Genomic DNA, 21,811 nt, shown 5'->3' with positions numbered 1-21,811 from the left:
TAACACATCATCTAAAATAAGAAGAAACAAACCCTCCCTCAAACTCCATAACCCTTTTAGCAAAGATCCCATTTTGCTGCTTCTCTTTATATAAAAAGTCATCATAGGAATTGCATTTAATCACTTTCCTTCTTCTATCCCCACTTGAACTCTCTTGAATCAAGATAACCACTGATGCTCATGTGACTAAATTCAATGGTAAACTCTTGATTACCATGCTGTTTTTGTTCTGCTTGAGAATATTCATTTCTGCTACAGAAAAACAAAATGAGATATAAACTTACATGTACAAAGTAAAGCATGTGCATACACACTGACAGAAAAGGACAAAAAGACCAAGAAACATTTAACATTCTTGAGGCACCTAGTTACTAAGTATAGAGAAGACAAAGAAGAATCAGGATATACTAAATACACATGAGACATGAACACAATATACATGAGGCCTTAGTATGGCCACCGGTCAGTGACACCATTCTGACTCCATGTGTCCACAGCCTAAAAACACAAAGCCCATGGCTATTTTGTAGGTTAACTGCAGAACTAAAGCTATAACCAGGCATACTTGTCCCTGGATCTAAAAGAGTGTGACTTTGGCCCAGGGTACCATCTATGTGGGCTCTCGAGCTGAAAAGGCAGAGAGAGCCAGGACATACAATACAAACTCTGTGTACCGTAAGATTCAGGTGATCCTTCCACCAACTTGTACTCTATCATAAGTGTGTTAACTAATCACATTTTTTTCCCCTTGCTTCTCTTCATGTATTTTATATTTATTTAATAAACCACGTAAGGCGCAGTTGGGTGGCTCAGTCAGTTGAGCGTCTTGATTTCAGCTCAGGTCACAGTCTCATAATTAATGGGATCAAGCCCCATGTTGGGCTCTGTGCTGACAGCATGGAACCTGCTTGGGATTCCCACCCGCCCCTGCCCCTTCCCCATTCATACACTCTCTCAAAATAAATAAGCTTCAAAGTAATAAATAAATAAATAAATAAATAAATCAACCAACCAACCAACCAACCATGTAATATAAGCATTTTGTCCATAAACCTTTTCTCCCACAACCTTTGAGGTGGCTTGTCTGGCAATATACTTGGGAGTCTACCATTGCATTAGGATAATTTGCCACAGGACATAGTCTTCATCTGACTCTAAAACCAGAATCTGATAGTTACTCACTTTCTCTGTTTGAAACATTTCCCTTATACAGCTTCTGTGACAGTACTCCTGGTTCTTCTCCTATCCCATTGGCCATGTCTTCCCCATCTCCTCTGAAGTGCTAGAACCACTTTACTACTCCCCAGATAGCATATCCAGTCTCACAGCTTTAAATAAGATCTACAGGCTGATGAGTCCCAAATTTTTATCTCTGGTCCCAACATCTTACCTCAACTCCAGACAGTTTAAAACCAAATTTTTACTATCTACCTCAAAACCGATTCCTCTCTTGCATCATCGCAATGGTCTCCCTGATTCCCAATTAAGACCCACTTCAGTCTACTCCCAACCCAATGATCAGAGTGATCCTTCCAAAACATAAATCAAATCATATTAATCCTCTGCCCAAAATTCACTTAGATCTCCCCACATCCATCACAGTCAAATCTAAAATCTATGGGGTGCCTGGATGGCTCAATCGGTTAAGCATTGGACTTCGGCTCAAGTCACCATCTCACAGTTTGTGAGTTAAAGCCCACATCAGGTGAGCATGAGCCCCGCACTGCGTCAGCCCTGCTTCTCTCTCTCCATCTCTGTCCCTCTCTGCCCCTCATGGGATTCTCTCTCTCCCTCTGTCTGCCCCTTGCTCACTTGTGCGCGCGCACTCTCTCTCTCTCAAAATAAAAAAATAAACTGTAAACATTTAAAATAAAATAAAATAAGGAGCGCCTGGATGGCTCAGTCAGTTGAACGTCCAACTTTCGCTCAGGTCATGATCTCATGGTTCATGAGTTCGAGCACTTCATCGGGCTCTGTGCTGACAGCTCAAAGTCTGGACCCTGCTCCGGCTTCTCTGTCTCCCTCTCTCTCTCTGCCCCTCCCCTACTCACACCCTGTCTCAAGAATAAATAAATGTTAAAAAAATTTTTTTAATAAAATAAAATTAAAAAATAAAATAAAATCTATGACCTGCAAGGCCTCACCTGGTTTAATTCCATCTCTACCTCCACCACTCGCAAGCTTGTTCACTTAGTTCCTGCCATTATATAAACACTCCAACCATGTTCCCACTTCAAGATCTTTACACTTGCTACTGCTTCTTTCTAGGGCGCTCTTTTCCCAAATAGTTGCATGACTTGCTTCCTTACATCCTTCAGGTCACTGCTCAAATATCACCTTATCAGAGAGGATTTTCCATTTCACCTTTTGTAAACGCAAACTTCCACCTGCCCGTTAACCACCCCCATCCACAGCATTTCCAATACTCCTTGTCCTGCTTTATTTTTGTCCATAGTCCAGACTACCACCTGATATATATTTATTTTTTAGTTCTTCATTGCCTGTCTCTCTTACTAGACATTAAGCTTCAATGTTTATATAACATGCCTAAAACCTATAGAATGCAAGCATATAGAAGATACTCAATAAACATTATTAAAAAAATAAGTGAATGAGTAATAGTAATAGGAAACATTTCCATAGTTGAGACTTGGCAGCAAGGAAGGGAAGCTTCATATGAAGGCAAGAGAACTGGCCACAGAAGCACAGACCCTGCAGGTCCCATAGGCCCAGACGAATACCAGAACTATTTGGGAGGAGGGCTGTAATATCAAAAGAGCAGGTAAAGGCAAGGCCACAGAAAAACTGCTCTGTGGTTGTCATGGCCCAATAGAAAAAAATCAGCTGACAAGACGAAATAACAACTTTACCACAGAGAAACTTGGAAGACACTGTCTCAACCAATTGATCAAAGTAACATCACCAATAACTGGAAAAATAAATATTCTATGCTTCTTAATATGATACAATGAGAACACAACTCCTGTGGCATTCTTGCCAAAAGCATGTCACCTGAATCTAACCATAAGAAAAGATAAAAAAAAAAAATAGTATTAAGGACATTCTATAAGAAGAACTGGCCTGTATTCTTCAAAAATGCCAATGGCAGGAAACACAAGGACTCAAAAATGTTCTAGATTAAAGATGACCAAATAGGCATAATGACTGAATGCAATGTATAATCCTAGATTTTATTTTGCTCTAACTGACATTATTGGGATGACTGGCAAAATATGAATACAGTCAGTAGATTACATAGAGTTCAATCAATGCTGAGTTCCTGACTTCGATAATTACATGGTTATAATTATATGGTAAGAAAATGCTCTTGTTAAGAAGTACACACTGAGGTATTTAGGGGTAGAAGGGGACATTATGTCCACGGTTTATCCTCCTAGAGTTCAAAACAAAATTGCTACAGGACAGAAGATAAAATAGCAAAATATTACCATGTGGGAAATCTGAGTGAAGAATATATAGGAATTCTTTGTAGTACTCATAACTTTTCTGTAAGTCAGAAATTATGTCAAAATAAAAAAAAAATAAGTGAAAAAATACATTAATGAAAAAGGTTCAAAAATAAAATGGGCAAAAATATTCTCAATATATTATAGCTAGTCACTCTTAGCTCAGATCTTAAAAAATAATCTCTAGAGGTGCCTGGGGACTCTTGATCTCAGTTCAGGTCAGGACCTCACAGTTCTTGAGACTGAACCCTGCACTGGGCTCTGTGCTACAGTGGGGAGCCTGCTTGGCTGCTTGGGGTTCTCTCTTTCCCCCGCTCTCTGCCCCTCACCTGCTCGTGCTCTCGCCCTCTCTCTCTCAAAATAAATAAACTTAAAAAAAAAAAAAAAGACAATCTCTATAAATACTGGTTTAAAATTGAAAATTATAACCAGGAAAGAAGAAACTATGTATCACTAGACTTAGAATGTAACTTTTTTTTTTTTTTAATTTTTTTTTTAATGTTTATTTATTTTTGAGACAGAGAGACAGAGCATGAATGGGGGAGGGGCAGAGAGAGAGGGAGACACAGAATCGGAAGCAGACTCCAGGCTCTGAGCCATCAGCCCAGAGGCTGACGCGGGGCTCGAACTCACAAACCTTGAGATCGTGACCTGAGCTGAAGTCGGACGCTTAACCGACTGAGCCACCCAGGCATCCCAGAATGTTAAATAACATTCTCCCAGACTAACATACTAGACTTTTTCCTGTATTTAAACAGACTTTTTTTCTGTATCTAAATTTCATGTAAAAACTAGAAATAAATGCCATGAATGAAAATATTGTAACACTAACCTTCAAATAAATGCTATGATTTCCATATAATATTTCTATTTCAATCATTTAAAAACACATTTTTAAATTAACATAATCTGAAAAATAACACCCTCATACATTGAGGATTTGAGATGTCGCTTCAATTGAAACACCATGAAAGACTGTAGAAGAACTTTAGAACAGTACAAATGCAAAAGACCTGATTTTACTCATTTAAATTCAGTGTCAATTAGCTGTTTCGACAAGGAGACAAAACAAAACAAAATTACCTTCATGGACCGTAATGCCACAATTGTCACACTGAATTATTTCATCAGCATCCTCGCTATTATCTCCAAGACAAACACAGCAAATCAGAATGTGGTCCATTTTTTGAGAACTCCAGTTTTGACTCTTCTCAAGAATCAGCGAGTCCTAATATTAAAATATATCAGAAAAATCACGTTTAAATTAAAAGATAATTTCAATAAATAAAATTCCCACTTAAAGTTATTTTATGGATTTCTAAAATTATGCTGCATTCTCCATTCTTTTAGTAATTTCAAAGCATATTACACTTGAAAACCCATCTCTTTGTCAAATGACCCTCAAAGCACCCTCTAATTTTTCATTTTCTCTACAAGTCCCATATTCTCTCTCCTTTAAGAAATGAAAAAGCAAGCATGCAACTCTTCATCTGCTTTACCATTCCAGATTATAGTCTGACCCCTTAAACTAGGAGAAAGGAAAAATTAACTCACATGTAATTATTAACCGTACAATGGGTTTAAAAAATATAACACAGTGTTCCTATACTTTGGAAGCTTATACTCTTACCTTAAGGGAGACAAGACACACATATGTTAAACAGGAAAAAAAATCAATTCAAGATAACATATAAGCAAATATGTATGTGATGGCATAGTTACAGACTCTATACTCCTTAACTGCTGAGGAATTCAGAAGTTCCAGGGTCATCAAATTACTGGATGACAGATCCAAGAGAGCCTGCATAGACATATCTGTGTATACAGAGACAGAAAACTATCTAAAAAGGATCCAGATTGTCTAGTTGCTAAAGAGTGAGAGTACTCTAGTAGGGTCGTGTCAAGAAAGATCTAGTGTAAACTAACAAAGATATGGAGCTAATTATAATATAAAAGGAGGAAGACATAATAAATATAAAGATAAAATTAAAGAAGAAGAGTTTACCTGTCTAATTTAAACTGCATTACAGATTTAAACTTTAAATGGTTAACAAGACAATGATTCTTATCATATATCACCAGATTGGACATTGTATAAGACAGCACTTGAGTCTATGTATTTTAAAAACCTAACCATGTTTTTTCATATTCCTTTAAACCAATAACCACAGATAACATTTACAGTCATCATTTCATAGCAATTGTAAATGACATTTGTATGATACTTCAATGTCACAATAACATTTTTTTTCAATTCTGTGTTATACATCTAAATTGCAACTGATCTGTAAAACAAATCAGAAATGAAGGAAAAGTCAACAAGGAGGCAGTGTCACTTCTCTTGAGAATCTTACTACTTTAAAATTGGGGGCACTTGTCGATTGAGCATCCAACTCCTGGTTTCTGCTCAGGTCACGACCTCATGGTTTCATGAGTTCAAACCCCACATCTCTGCTTGGGATGCTCTATCTCCTTGCTCACTGCCTCTGCCCCTTACTCAAGCTCACTCTCTTTCCCTCTCTCTCTTTCTGTCTCAAAATAAATAAACTTAAGAAAACTGTGTATTTTGTTCCTCCTTGTTACAAAGCCAAAGCAGTTTGAGGGCTTTGGACATGAGTAGGAAATACTTCCTAAAAAGAAAACTCACGTTTTATAGTAGGTTGGTACATTGAAAAAAACAAAAATCTACCCAGATTCTCGCTCCATCAGCCACGCTTCCAATGTAACAGCATTTGACTTAAAGCCCAATGTTCTTGGCTTTCATTCTCAGTTCCTACTTAATAACTGTTGAACCTCGAAGCTGTAGTTTTCTTATCTGTAAAGTGGTATCACAAAAATAATACCTACCTGATGAAATTGTTGTGAAAATTAGCAAGATAACTATATGGTAACAATGTTCCCAAGACATACGAGGTACTCAATAAGTGTTCATTCTCATTCTCCTTTCCTATTTCTTATAGGTGGTTCAAGAAGAGGAATATGAGCTGACCATTTATTATACTGAGGAATCTTCCTTGGAATCCCCCAAAATGTTGTAAGCTTCAGTGAGCACTGCTACTTTAAATATTTTCCTATGGTGTCCAAAAAAGACTTTTTCCCCAAAATACCACATCTAGGTTAAAAAAATCATAGACGAGAAAAAGATCTAGACAATAACCAGAAACCAGAGTTTGATGATTGACAGTATTGGTGCTGCCAATACTTCTCTGGTGGAATTACAACAACTAATGAGCCCTTGAAAAAAGGTCTACCCATGTGGGAAACAAGTAAATTAGCACTAATAGGTAGCTCTAATTCCATTATTTTCCTATTTTTCCATTTTGCTCAGAAAAAAAAAAAAAAAAAGTAAATGTTTCAATTGTGTATCTATACCAAATTCTCTCCACACATATTATCATTTAGAGGCAGAGAAATCAAAATTAACTGGTATTTCTGGCCCCCTGACCCCCATCATTTGAGACTCTTACCAGAAATGTATTGCAAAGAGAAGAGTAATGAAGGGGAACTGGAGCCCTACCAAATGATTGACAGATAATGCTTCAGTGGGAAAATCTAAGCAACACATTCTCTTCAAAAATTATGCTCCACGTTGTCGTTAATACATCAAACATGGGTTGAGAACACTTGTGATCAAATAAAAAGCAAATTTAGTATCAATTTTTATTGGCATACTTCTGAAGATGTGTATCATTTTTCAAGTTTCTGGACAAAATAGTTAGGCTCAAGTTTTTACCAAAAAATATATCTTTTGAAAATATGATTTTTACATAAAAATAGTAATTGGGAAAGTAGGTTTGGAATGGCACAAGAGTATCACCTAGGATATAACTTTAATATTATAGAATAATGGAATCTAATGGTAATTAAGAATGGGGCACTGTAGTAATAATTCAATGACTATTTATACTAAATTATTTCATTTACCCTTGGGATTTAAAATTTACACCTAAAATGGTAATACTGCCCAATGTTCTCGATGGGTTCTAAAATATGTTTAGTGTTCATTTATATATGTATTCCACATAGATGCTTATAAATAATATATACAAGATAAATTCTATCTAATTTTATGTGTTTAATATAAGGGAATTCCAGGGGCACCTGGGTGGCTCAGTCAGTTAAGCATCCGACTTTGGCTCAGGTCATGATCTCACGGTTTGTGGGTTTGAGTGCTGCGTCAGGCTCTGTGCTGATGGCTCAGAGCCTGGAGCCTGCTTCAGATTCTGTGTCTCCCTCTCTCTCTGCCCCTCCCCTGCTTGTGCTCTGTCTCTGTCTTTCAAAAATAAATAAATGTTAAAAAAAAAAATTTTTTTAAGGGAATTCCAGCACACTTCATGTAAAACTAGAATTAAAAGAATCCACTTGTTCTCAAGATGAGAAAAAAAAATAGTATACCAAAGAGTTTGAGCAATAGGTCTTCCCCTAAGTTTTTTAAGGAAGTTAAATCCTCAAGAATCTCAAATAAAATACAATATTACAAACTGTCTTTTTAGGTTTTAAAGCAGTTTGCTTTATATTGAAATGTGTAAAAAGGCACTTAATATTTAATAAGTCAGAAGCCCCAAATAGAAGAAGCTCTTTATAAATTTTGGCAAAATTTTTAATTACCAAAGTCAGATGACAATTGCCATTTCTTCACATCCATTTAACATCTAATCTAATCCATTTAACATAAGAGTATTTTATAAAAAGAAAGCAAAAAACTTTCACCTGAAAATTTCTATTGAAATATGATATGATTTTCTATCAAATATTAATTCTCAACTGAAGCTCTCACTTCAAAGTCCTAAAAATGGGAACCATTCTCTGAAAATGCTACACACCCATCACCAAGATTTACTTCAGAAAACCAAAAAGCAACATAATATAAATTAATCTCAAAAGCATCAAGATAAAAGTCTGAAGACATATAACCATATTCCAAGGGGATTATTTAAACCACGCTAAGTTCAAAAATGTCATAATGTTACAGGCAAAGGCAAGTGCCCATATGTAAAATTGCAGGTTTACCAAATGCCCAGGTGTAAAACATTAGTTCTCAAAGTGTGGTCTGTGGAATTCTGTTTCATAGGGTCCAGAAGAGAAAGGTTATTTTCATAACAATACAAAAGTTATTTGCCTTTTTCACTTTCTCTCATGGTTATATAATGTAGTCTTCCAGAACTACATAACATGGGATAGGGTCATCGATCTGACAACTGGTGTGCTTCTGCATGTCTTATTTTTTGAAATTTCTGAGTTTTAATTTGAAATGGTAAATAACAACATATATAACCTACAATGGGGTCCTCAATGATTTTCTAAGAGCATAAAGGGGTTCTGAGACAAAAAACAGTTTGAAAACCACTGTTCTAGAGTATTTCAAGGCCTATGGCAAAGGCATGTTAAGGCTTTTAGAGTCAATAGTAAGGGGCACAGGGGTGACTCAGTCGGTTAAGCACCCGACTCTTTGGCTTCAGCTCAGTCGTGATCTCCTGTTTCATGAGATCAAGCCCCAGGGCAGGCTCTGTGCCCAGAGTGCAGAGTCTGCTCAGGATTCTCACTCTCCCTCTCTCTCTGCCCCTCTCTGCTCGCACTCTCTCTCTCAAAATAAATAAATAAACATTAAAAAGAAGAGTCAGTAGTTATAAAAGTCCCCAGCCCCCCCCCCCCAAATCAAATTCCCCTAAAAAAAACTTTAAAATTATTAAAGTTTCTGGGCATCATTTACAGGATGTCCAACATCAATCCCCTACAAAAGTACTTAACATAGCAGCTAAGAAAGTTTGCTGCTTATAAACTAAATATATCTCTACTACAAAGTAATATTTGAATACTTAAAAGCAGAGAAAAATTAAACTTCTGAATATAATCAAATATATATGTATTAACTAATAGATACTTGCCAAGGTATCACTACCTAAAATAACCAGGAAGATTAAGATACAAACAATGGCCATAGGCAAAGAATTACCTTTAGTCATTTTTACAAAATCAAGAGCACATAAACATGAAATTCAGAAATATAAAATAATAATCTCCATTGATTAGTTTTTATTAATTTTTTTTTATCTAACTTGAGTAACATTTAAATAGAAATAGAATTATCAAAAATTACTGAAGAGTCTTGGGGAAAAATAGTCACCAAGCTTTCAGGTAGAATATTATCAAGGGAAAACTAACTTTCTATCAGTTCTTCTACATCTCTGCAGGGGGTAGAGCAAAAGGAAAATTAACATAAATTAACACAAGAGAAATTAATTTAGCTACTATAAGCAACTTCTTGACAATTTTATTGAGGCACATTTCCAAGAAATACTCTGGAATCTCATTTCTTTGGGACTTAATCTAAATATATAAAGTCCCATTATTTAAAGTCTCTCCTGGTAGGAAAAAAAAAACAAAACCTAAAATAGCACATGTGGCCTTCCAATGTACCATAAAGGACAGTCTACAACCTCTTAAGCAATATGTTATGTATTGCAGATTATTAACAAGTAGATAATGTGTACATCCTATGTGGCAAATTTCTCAACATATGCTGGTATTTTCCACACCTTACCATAAATCTAACTCTGCCTCTGTCGTGAGCCAGCCTACTTTTGTGAACGTCAGACTAATAAAAATGAAGTAAGAAAGTGATGCTGCCAAAGGTAAACTTACTAACTTGAGAGAGACTGAGTACTAAATACTATAAAACAAACTGGGTAAAGCCTAAATCAAATCAAATCAAAAAATACACTGGATAAAGCCTAAATCAAATCTGAACGACTGAATTTTCCATATTTCTATTTCCCTAAATTGGCACTGGAAATATGGAACTGTTTGTGCTATAGCATTGTAAATATCATATTCCAAATGACAATTTTCCATTACCTAAATATAAGAATTAGGATAGCACTGGAGGCAGGCAACATTCTTCACATGAAAGTGGATAACCTAGAAGTTTGCCAATGTTTATAATTTAAAATATAAACTATTTCATCACTACCAGCATAAAACCCACTCAGAGCCTGTTACTTAGTATTCTGGTAAGAAAAATTACCAAGTTTTTAAATGAAACTTACTTAAAATAGGTAATCACTGCTACGAAAAACTTTTAAGTAGAAGTAATGTAAAAGAATAAAGTATACAAGGAAATTCTCCCTACCAGTTTACCCTATTTCAATGATATGAAGAAAAAAAAAAAAGTGCTTGCTAAAGAAGTGAATTTTCATGACAATAAACACATTAACAGAAATGACAGACTTAATTATAGTTCTACATGTTGATGTAACAGGTACATCTACATGTAAGACGACAACTCAATCTTTCTTTTGAAGAAAAACATATACATAAACACACAGACAAAGAGACATAGATGTGTTTGACTGAAGAGTCTTGAATGTTGCATCTTGGGCCCAATGGATAAACCTAACTTTCGGTAGTAGAACTTCAAGTGGAAGGAGTCATTACTGTAGTTTTATAACAGAAATGTTTGTTTTATGACAGGAATGTTTGATTTTTCTTTTTCATTTCTTTGCAGACAGAACTTATTCACTAAATATACGTATACATATACTCCCTACATCTAAAGCAAAGACTTGGTGACTATTCAGATGATGAGTGTTACAACTGGTAAAGGGAGTAACCTTAAAGTGAGTCTCTAAAAGTCTGAGGCAATCATTAAGCTGTTTGTTGTCCTACTCTAGAGTATTCTAGAAGTCTAAATTTTCATGTGGATACAGGATATAACTAAGTTGAAATAAAGGTGACCTTTGTTTCCATAATTCACTGAGCACCGTTCAGCAGTCCTATGAACAATGGGATGAGAGAATAGAAAGGGGAAAGGAAAACTACCATTTCCCTAGTCTATGGGTATAAAAATATTTCTCTAACTATATAGACTGCAAGCTCCTTGAGGACGGTGATTCTGAGCTCCTTGAGGACGGTGACAAATAGTAGATACTCAATAAAGGCTGGCTGACCAAATGAATAAATGTTACAGTTAAGGTGCTCATTCACTCCCACAGCTGTCTATAAATAGGATTTCAAGGAAGCTACTTAATATAACGAGCAGAATGGTTTAGAGAAGAATTCCCTTTTCCCCAGACAGACAGATATCATAAAAATTGGGTTGATCTACCTCATTACTCTTGCTTTGAGATAGTGTCAGGCTATCATTGGTCAGTTCCTCATCATCAGCACTGTTTCTGCTAAGAACTTTACTCTTCTTCTTCTTGCAACCCCCTTCACTGGCAGGGCTGCTGTGATCTTCATCATTGCCTTCATCATTATCATCCTCATCACTTCCACTTCCCTCATCTTCATCATCCTCATTGTCTCCATCACTTCCTTCTTTCTGAGATGCAGATCTTCCCTTTCTCTTTACTACAGTAGGTCGCCAATCATTGTCATCTTCACTGTCATAGTCATCCATATCATTCAGCTCTTCCATGGATACAAAATCCAAAAGCGGTCGATTTCGACGAAGGTTCCACTTTTTTGGCTCACTGACTTGTTCCTCTGTAGTGGTTGTTGTAGTGGGGACTGATGGAGATGTGTTAACAGCAGGAGGACTTGTGGCTGGTGTGGTAGAAGCAGCAGAAGCAGCCACATTATCAGATACTGTCGCTTTTTCTTTCTCCTCTCTTTCCTTCTCTTTCTCTTTTTCTTTCTCCTTCTCTTTTTCCTTGTCTTTCTCTTTCTCCTTTTTCTTTCTAGGTCTTTCTCCATTCTCTTCTTCCTCCTTCTTTTCCATTTTAATTAACTGTTTTTCTGAGGACAGTATTTCTTCCTCTGCAGAATTTTTAAGTTGTTCTTCTTTTACTTTAATATCTTCATTCAGTTCTTCTTCTAAAATATTTTCTTCAGAATCACTACAGGAACCTTCTCCACTGTCCTTTGAAGGATCTTCACTTCCATTACCACTCCCTTCAGAATCTGTTGAAAATATGAGAAAAAAAAACCACACATATGTATATACATACACACACACACACACAACGCTGACACAAATGAAACCACCAAAATTTGTGAGCAACTTGCAAAACAATATAAACAAAGTTAAGTCAAAGAATGGTAGACATTCCCAACCTGATTAAATAAATCAATGAAGTTGGTATAATGGTTTTAATTCAATATAGCACTAATGAAGATGAATATATGTAACTCTAAATTAAAACATGCTTTAAAAAGCAAAGCACTATTTTGTGTCATATAGCTCATGCTATATTTGGTACCCTAGAAACAATTTTTTTCCCCTAAAAGTAAAGGTGTTTCTTTTTAAATTGGGCACTTAATTTTAACTTAATTATATAATACAGATCAAATTCTTCTTCTCTTCCATCTTCCTTTCATAAACTGTATGAACCTACAAGTGTTGAGTCACATTCAGAACAAGAAAAATCTGGCCCAAAAAACTTGGTTTCATTTATTTCACTCTTTACCCAGCAAAAATGAGCACAGGTATTTATGACCGTCAACATCCCTAACATATCAGTCAATTTTATGAGTACCAAGTTCACAGGTGAAAAGAGACAATAGCACTAGCACAGTTAATAGAAGTTGCAAGAGCTGTTATCAATTTTCCTGCTTATTAGGATACCTTTCCTATCCGTAAGAGCCACCTAAACTTTCGAAAATTCTAGGCAGTAACTACAATAGCCCCAGAATGAAAGAAATTAATAATTTTTTAAAAAGAGAATCTATCTTGGAAATGAGCAACCACAGTAGTCACTAGAAAGATAGGCTGAGAATATTAAAGAATTCATGCAGGACTTCAAGCTTTCTGGCAAGTTTCTTCCACTCCTGACGAGGGCAGGCCAGGCTGTCTTAGACCAACACTACCCAGTAACCTTCAAATCCTCTTTATACCTAATCAAATTAATAAAAATCTAAAATAAAGGAAAGGAGAAAAAAGGAAAGGAACAGGAAGAAATAAGAAACAACCAGTCATAATCAGGTCATGGTCAACACCATCAGTAAAATCTGTAGAGTGATAAATTTTTTGAGCATATAACCAAGAAAAGGGTAATAAAAATGGTGGAAAAAAGTCTATGTTTCCACACCATTTTAATTTCTGTTAACCAGCCTTAGCCACTATAATTAACTGGGCATTAAAAGAAAGAAAGTTGTAATTAGTATCAAGTATCTAAAATATCCTAGGAATACTTTACAAATGATTGATTAAAAAAATCCTGCAAGTTAAATCACATAAAAAATAAAGACTAACATACAATAGACACTGGCTGACCCTACAAAATAATTGTCAATCTCAAGATGACCATGCAGGAACCCAAGACTTATTCAAAACTGTTGCAGGTGGGGGGAGGAACCTCTCTAAATAATCTTACATAGAACACAATGGCAGTACCATGTAGGTAAACAATCCCTTAGGTGAAACTTTTGGAGCCAGATGTCTTTCAAAATTTTGACTTTTTTCAGATTTTAGAAGGGTAACATGGTGTATACACAATATATTACACTAAAATCTCCAGTGAGGTCTGTGGCACTATCCTATAATGAAACACGTATCTGCATTAAAAAGTATGATAAGTACAATAAGGCAACACTACAAATAAACTATCAGTTCCAATTAGGTTTTACCATGAAACAAGTGTGTACCAAACTTAAGAAACATTTTTGGATTTGTGAGCTTCCTGAATTTCAAAAATAAAGAATATCACCCACAACTAGGTAACTTGTTTTCAGTCCAGCAGTTCTGCAAATTGTTAAGAAAATTGTGATTTTTTTTTTAACACCACTCATAATTAAACCCAACCTACCATGAAACACTACTTATGGTAAAATAATTTCTAGATATTTTTAAATAAGGATCTAATAAATAATAAGCAGAATTAACTAAACACTTCTAAGTCAAAAAAGAGTCTTTGTGCATACTGACTACAGAAAATTGGAACATCTTGCAAGCAATGCCATAATTAAGAGAGATGGCCCCCATTAACAGAGATACTTTTTAGAAATACCTAAAAAGCATTCCTAATAATTTTTACCAATAAAAACAACAACAGTTAACAAAAGTAAGATTAACTGGGGCACAAACGTGGGTACCTAATCAAAACTGAGACCAATCTAGGGGCAGCTGGTTGGCTCAGTCAGTTAAGCATCTGACTTCAGCTCAGGTCAGGATCTCACCCTTCATGAGTTCAAGCCCCACGTTGGGCTCTGCACTGACAGCTCAGAGCCTGGAGCCTGCTTCAGATTCTGTGTCTTCCTCTTTCTCTGCCCCTCCCCTGCTCTCACTCTGTCTACCTCTGGTAGACAAATAAATATTAAAAATAATGTTTATAAATAAACAAACATTAAAAAATTAAAAAAAAAAAAAAAAGCTGAGACCAATCCAACTTTGTTATTGCTTGGTAAATTTTACAAAATGTTAAAAATTTTTATGATTTTGTTTTGGTTGTTGTTGTTCCCAATGCCAATCATTTATTTTTAAATGTATAGGGAAATTGATACTCTTTGATTCTCTTTTTGTTTCATAATCATGTCTGAATAGAAAGCAATTTGAAAAAAGATTTAAATGCTTTACATATGTTAACATATTAGATGAATCTGAAATTTTTCCACAAATCCAAAACCTAGTAGCTTACCCAACCCTTCATTCTCCAAATACAATACATTATTCATACTCCAACTGCAGGCATCAGGATTATATCAAATTTTATCTTTCTTTGATTTCTGAAAAATAACTTCTTCACATATGATTAGTCATCACTTCTTTTTGGTACATATGCACTTGAGGGATGGAGATAAACAATATTTAGTTACAAACATAGCTTGACAAAAATAACAATGAGAAAATCAGAGTCTTTGTCTATAATTATATTTTTGTAGGCTGCAAAGAAAAATTTCCTATTATTACAAATTCAAACAATGACTCTGTCAAGTTCCAAATCCATCACTCTTACATCTTTTTTTTTTAAAGGTAATAATAGACTAGAGAAATAAGTCAGATACATCACGTAAGTCAGATACTTAGCATTAGAAGCAATTCTAACTCTTCAATAAATTTATTTTTTTTTTTTAGGAAAAAAGCTTTAAAATTGAAATCCCTCTTTTCTATTCAGTTAAGTAAAAAGTAACCTTTCTCAAATACACAACATAGCAAACTCTCTTGAAACAATAGCTATTTGACAGTTAAGCAATTTTTTACAGACACAGATTTTAAAAAACAACTTTCAAGAATTCTTTCACAATATTCAATGCTTAAGTTCTCCCCATGATAAATATTAAACAATAAAATTGGTATGATTTGACTCAGTTTTATTTTAGCTTTGCCATGTAAAGAATCATCTTTGTTCATCAACCTTAATTAACTATTCCCTTCATTGATCTAATGCAATAGCGATTAGCATTTATAAATATACACAATACAGAATAGACAGATCACCAGTCTACAGGTTATTCAGTTATCTCCTTGAAGCCATTTTTGACTAATCCTGTACATCCTTCTTAAAAAGTCAACTAGTCAACCAACACAACTCCTCTTCTATTCATTATCTGTGTCATTTAACATTTTTTGGGTAAATTTAGACCAGTGGTTCTCAAGTAAGAACAATTTGAATTCTGTCCCTCAGAGAACATTTGGCAATGACTAGAGGCAATGGATGAATAGTCACCATGACAGACAGGGGTGCTCATGGCGGTGGAAGGAAGAAGAGATACTACAGGCATTTAGTAAGTAAAAAACAGATGCTGCTAAACATCCTACAATAAACATGACAAGCCTCCATTACAAAGAGTTATGTAACAAAAATGCTAATACTGCCAAGATTGAGAAACCCTAGTCCAGCAATATAAAGCCTCAATTTAACCTCATTATATTTTCCCAAGCACATCTCTTTTATTCTTTTACTCAATCCAGATCCCCAATCCCCTGGACATTTTCCAGGCTCCACACTTCTAATATTTAAGGTTTCCCTCACCTAGGCTGCTTCTCCTTCAGTTTCTAGTTCAACTCATCTCCTCAATGAATTGTTCTAGATAAAGTAGTCCTATTTCCTTGACTTAAACTACACAAGTAATCAATCATGCCTTGCATTGTTATTTTACTAATTTAATTATTCTAATATCATCACTCTTCTTTGTGAAATCACCATAATATCCAGCAAAGTGCTTTTAAACAAAACTAAAGATCAATATACATATCTTGACCAATTAGCCTAAATTAGATTAAGTGCAAAATACTACCAAAGCAAAGTAGCAGCCTGACCCTTCAGGTAAATTATTTTCTGGCAATTTGTCCTAACTAAACTAACTATGGCCCAAAATCTAAAGTTAATCATCCTACCTTGGCCAGTGTGTTAGTGGAAACAACACTGCTATTTTGTTTTATTTAGAAGGAATACAAGCACTCATCTTCAAAAACATTCCACTTATACATCAGATTACTAAATGTAATCTCTCCTAACCCCAATCCTAGGATCAAGTCTCAAATATAACCAGTCTAACTAGGTTAAATGATAAAACTACCAATAATCTAAAATGGTAATTTTATGTGGTTCAGTTTAACATGTCTACATATGGTTCTTCTGGTGGTTATCACCATAATTCTAATGTTTTAAAACTTATTAATTTTACAATTTATTTACTGACTGCCCTCAACCAAAAATGAGAAATTTAGCTCTAATGTGACTCTTGATCTTGGGGTCGTGAGTTTGAGCCCCATGTTGGATGTATAGATTACTTAAAAACAAAGTATTTAAAAAAAAGAAATTCAGCTCTAATTTCACATTAAAGAAAAAACAAAAGATGATCTATTTTCAGTTTGTACTTTTCTAAAGGACTTATGGCCATTAACATTACTTGCCAATCTTATTGGTAGGTCAGTTTTTGATCAATATTTACCTTTTTGTATTTTATCACTGAGAACTACATGAATAAAATTATGTTTACCTGCAAAGGTATTGAATATAATCTTTCAGAATTGTCTATATTCTCAAAGCCAAACAGAAATATGAAGTTTTTTAGCCAGAATTTCTGAATTCAAAATGAAGAGCAAAAGAAATTGATGCACAGAATCCCATTAATAAAAATGGAGGCCAACCAATCTAATCATTTTAATATTAAGTTCTAAGGGAGTCAGTAGTTCATTCACCAAGTCATTTCTAGACATTGCTTTTAAAAGCTTTGACCAGACAGATGGTAAGCTATTTCTCCACCTCAGTTTCATCTACTCATACATAGGATTGGGATCCCACAACTCTAACACGACTGAAAACCAACGAAGAATCTATGTCTTATTTCTTGTAAGAGTTCAACTACCTCAGGCAAAGAAAGGATACAAACAGGAAACACTAGTAATCTAGAGTAAGCCACCACCTCAGCTATGGGGGACACGAATGCACCTTAACCAAAAATGGAAAATAAGATTCAATTGCTATTAACCACTTTAAACAAAATCATTTTCTACTATAATCTCCTTTACAATAGCATAAGAACTGCACAGGGGCCAAAGAAGTAAATCACAAATAGAACAGACTAGGTATGATACAAGAGGGAACAGAATGTGTATATATTTTTAGTGTTTTTAAGAGATTTTTAAAAAAATTATCAGCCTAACAACTCATCCTCCCATTTTTCACACATAAGTGATAATTCCCATCAACTCTGATTAAGATTTACAAGATCAGGGGCGCCTGGGTGGCTCAGTCGGTTAGGCGGCCGACTTTGGTTCAGGTCATGATCTTGCGGTCTGTGAGTTCTAGCCCCGCGTCGGGCTCTGTGCTGACAGCTTAGAGCCTGGAGCCTGCTTCATATTCTGTGTTTCCCTCTCTCTGACCCTCCCCTGTTCATGCTCTGTCTCTCCCTGTCTCAAAAATAAATAAAAACGTTAAAAAAAAAAAAAAAAGATTTACAAGATCAGGAATCTATACTTAGCTTGATACCAAAAATTATCTTGAGAAAGTAGTTTGTATCATTAGATTGTTTTAACCTTTGTAAAGACAAGTGATAGTGATACCTGAAATGACTACATCTCAATAAAACAAAAAAACCTACCAAGTGAGGATTTATTGTCACAGAAACAATTATGGAACACTTAAAGATTTGGCTTTAGAGTTTTTTCATAATTGGTGTTCAAATAACTCATAACTTCTGAGACCCAACGGCTGTTGTCACAGTTAACAACCTTGACCAAAACTACACTCTAACCAAAAATATTCTTATCTACCAAGGTTCTCACCAAGAGAACATAAATAGTTTTGGATTTTACCTCCCGTCCCTTTTTTTCCCCTTCTTTGGAAGGACCAAACATCAGTGAATTGACTAAATGAGAAAGAAAGTAGCTGAGAAGCAAAGATTAAAAGGCAAGATAAACTTAATTTTTGATTGTTGGGAGTGACCTCAATTAGTCATAACATCCAGGTAGCTTCAGTTTAAAATCACATCTATTTACTTTTAGGATCAAAGCAGTGAAAAGATTATTAAATTTTGGAGTCAAAATATATCCATTATGGCCTAAGTGACCTCATGCAAGTTCTTTGAATTCAGGCCTGTTTTCTGTAAAATAGTATCTCCTTCATTAAGTTATTATAAAAGTTAAATGAGATTATGGAAATAAAATGTTCTCAGTAAATAACAATGCAAATTCTCCTTGCTGATGCTATTGAAAGTAATATCAGAAACACAACACAACCTAATTTCATCTCCTACCATCCCGAGCAGGAGAAAAAAGAAAAAGAAAAACCAGAGGAAAGGAGAGAGAAAGGACTAAGTATAGAAAGCTCTCCGGAAGAATATATTAAAAGTACTAAAGGAATGAAATTGAAAAGGCTTTAACTTCTCATTTTATTTAAATCTCCAATATAAGGGGACAGATTTAAAATAATTTTTATTGTTCATGTGTATTAGTATTTTTCACATAAAATAAACACAATTTGTATGCATTTCTCAGATTCCTGCAATTAAAACTATATACATGAAGCACAATAAACAGAAGATACCATGGAAAACCGTATTTTTCTGTTTTCCATTTAGTATGTGAATATATGACCTTTTTAAAAAGTTTACTGTTTTTAGAATCACAAAGTATAATGAGCAAACATGTATCTTTATACTTCAGAGTTGTTTGGAAGGCCCAATCCACAAGGTCCAACACCTACCACGAAGTACAACTTTTCACACTGGCTAATTTTATTCTGGTAAGGGAGCTAACAGACAAACAGCAAAACTCCCCTCAGAGGGTGTCAAGTGATTTGAAAAGAACCCTGCTCATGGGCTGTATATGGCTCACGATATACTCCCAGGGTATTTATTGATTTCGCAATACTTCTCGATTTTTTTCCCCTCTATCCAAAAAATAAGCATAAATACATTTTTGAGTAAAGAGTAGAGAAAATGCTTTCGAATCAATGGAATAAGTTTTTTTCTGCCTGCTAATTATCTGAGTATCAACATAAACAGAAGCAACGGCAGGTTCTAGTAAAAGAACCTTAGGGAAATCACATGGACAAAATAAATGAAGTTTATGTGCTTTAACTTTAAATTGGCACTTAAATCAAAACCGATTTTTAATAGGCTCTGAAAATAAGCCCAATTCCAGGAAGCTGAGAAAAGGGAAGAGAGAAGGAAACATTTACCTGAGGCATCTCCAACTTTAAAATCACTGTCATCTGAACTATCATAATCGAGAGCTTCTAGCAGAGAAGCTGCCAAAGGCTTCACCTGCCTCCTCTTGGAGCTGCGATCCACTGTTAAGAGAAAAGCATTACATCGTCATTAATAATCACACCAAGGACAGAAGACACCTGTGATGCTGAGGGAAGACACAGATGACCTCGTGCAGGGAATCTTTGTCTAATTCAGTTCTCAGCAAATGGTGTAAGAAGCCCGCGGTGGGTACGCGGGCTGGGGAGGGCTGGGCAGCAACACCTACAGCTCCAGCCTGGGGTACGGCCAAGGCGAACCCAGGCCGGCCAAAAGCGAAGCTGACCCTCTTGCACATTGTTATGTTTCTGCCACTTGTTCGTAATCCCTCACTTAGATATGGTAACAGTCAATACAAAGAAACCGCAAAGCCCAGGTAATAAAAGAAGCCTTGTTCATTCCCGTGTACGTGGAAGGTCCAAAAAAGGTCCAGTTTCCCGCAGGAATCTGCCACCCCCACCCTGCTCCCACAGGCCCTGACTTCTAGAAGGGCTGAAATGCACCTTTCTCCCGCCGGAGGCCTCCGACACACTTACTAAGGAATCCGTGAGGTGGTCGTTTGGAGGAGACCTAGGGAGAGGCTTCGAGAGCCCAGGCAGCGCCGAGGTCGGGACTGATACCGCGGCAACAAATCCGAAAGATGCTACTTAAAATCGGTGCAGCCACCGGACCCGGGCGCCTCTAGAGCGGCCCCGGTCCCCTCCCGCCCCCCACCCCGCCCCCTAGTCCTCGCCGAACCGGCCCCTGCAGCTCGCGCCCCTTCCCACGGCTCCCCTGTCAGAGGCGCCCTCAGGCCCCAGCAGCCCCGGGCAGTAAATTTCCTCCGTCAAAACTGTTAGAAAAAAAATAAAAGAAAAGAAAGAAAAACTTTATTAGCCTGCACCAGATGCAACAAAAGACCCAGAATTCGCAAAGTCCGAGGCCGTTTGCCTGAGACAATAGAGAAAGCAACGACCCGGATACAGCTCTCAAGAGAAGGAAGTGAAAATACACGGCAAAGCACGGCCCTAAAAGCAGCCACAGACGTGAACGCATGCGCCGAACTTGCCGCCGCTCTCCTTGCCTCTCTCTGTCTCTATCTCTCGCTCTCCCTCCCCAACCCCCCGCCCCGTGGGAGGAGGGGCCGAACAGAGCCGAGCAAGAACCGAGAGGAAACCGAGACGAGCCGAGTAGTGACGAGAGGGAGCCGAGAGCCCTCCCGGACCCTGCGCGGCTCTTCCCACACAAATCCCTGAGGTTTCACCCCCAGCCCAAATCCTTGGGAGGCAATTTTTGTTTCTGGCTTTTGTCGTGTAAGGAGTTAACTCAGAGTACACTGGACGTAAAAAGAGACGTTGCTAACTTAAGTTACTACTAAAGAAACGTAAATAATACCGAGAGCCACACTCTACCTACTGCTTCTGTAAATTGCATCGCTTTAAATATCTTGGAACTTGAGAAAATTTTATTTTCCCTAAGAGGGAAGTGAGGTGTGAGAATTGTATTAGACTTTGCTGCCTTGAAAATCACAAATGTAACAAGGGGGGAAAAGCATTGATTTAGTTATATTAATATTACAACGAGTGTACTGTGGACAGTTATTTTCACATAAATAGTTTAATTTTACTAAGAGAAAGAATACATCTAGCGGGAAATATTCCATTTCACAAGTATATCATGTATTACCTAGGGATGTGTGTCCATATGAACGTGACATAATGCCTTGCATCTGCCTA

The 21,811-nt window shown here is 36.3% G+C and overlaps 1 protein-coding gene across 4 annotated transcripts in view; it reads right to left on the bottom strand.

Moving 5' to 3' along the window:
• The window catches only part of PHF14 (PHD finger protein 14), a 209,249-nt gene extending 188,165 nt beyond the window's left edge, over nt 1-21,084 (bottom strand). For 3 of the 4 annotated variants that reach the window (XR_007460008.1, XM_049641549.1, XM_049641550.1), the window contains exons 1-4: nt 20,633-21,084; nt 20,030-20,140; nt 11,572-12,368; nt 4,551-4,695 (exon numbers count right to left, since the gene is read on the bottom strand). Coding sequence is in view for 3 of the 4 variants with exons in the window: in XM_049641549.1 (XP_049497506.1) it covers nt 4,551-4,695; nt 11,572-12,368; nt 20,030-20,140; nt 20,633 (1,054 nt within the window). In the remaining variant the exon portion in view is untranslated. The remainder of the gene's footprint in view (nt 1-4,550; nt 4,696-11,571; nt 12,369-20,029; nt 20,141-20,632) is intronic. The other variant, XM_049641548.1, reaches the window with a different exon arrangement.
• Between the last annotated feature and the right edge of the window lie 727 nt (nt 21,085-21,811).

This window comes from Panthera uncia, chromosome A2, assembly GCF_023721935.1.
Source record: "Panthera uncia isolate 11264 chromosome A2, Puncia_PCG_1.0, whole genome shotgun sequence".
In the NCBI taxonomy this organism is placed as follows: Eukaryota; Metazoa; Chordata; class Mammalia; order Carnivora; family Felidae; genus Panthera; species Panthera uncia.
Note: the sequence above shows the minus strand (reverse complement) of the source record. Positions and strands in the feature narration are given on the sequence as shown.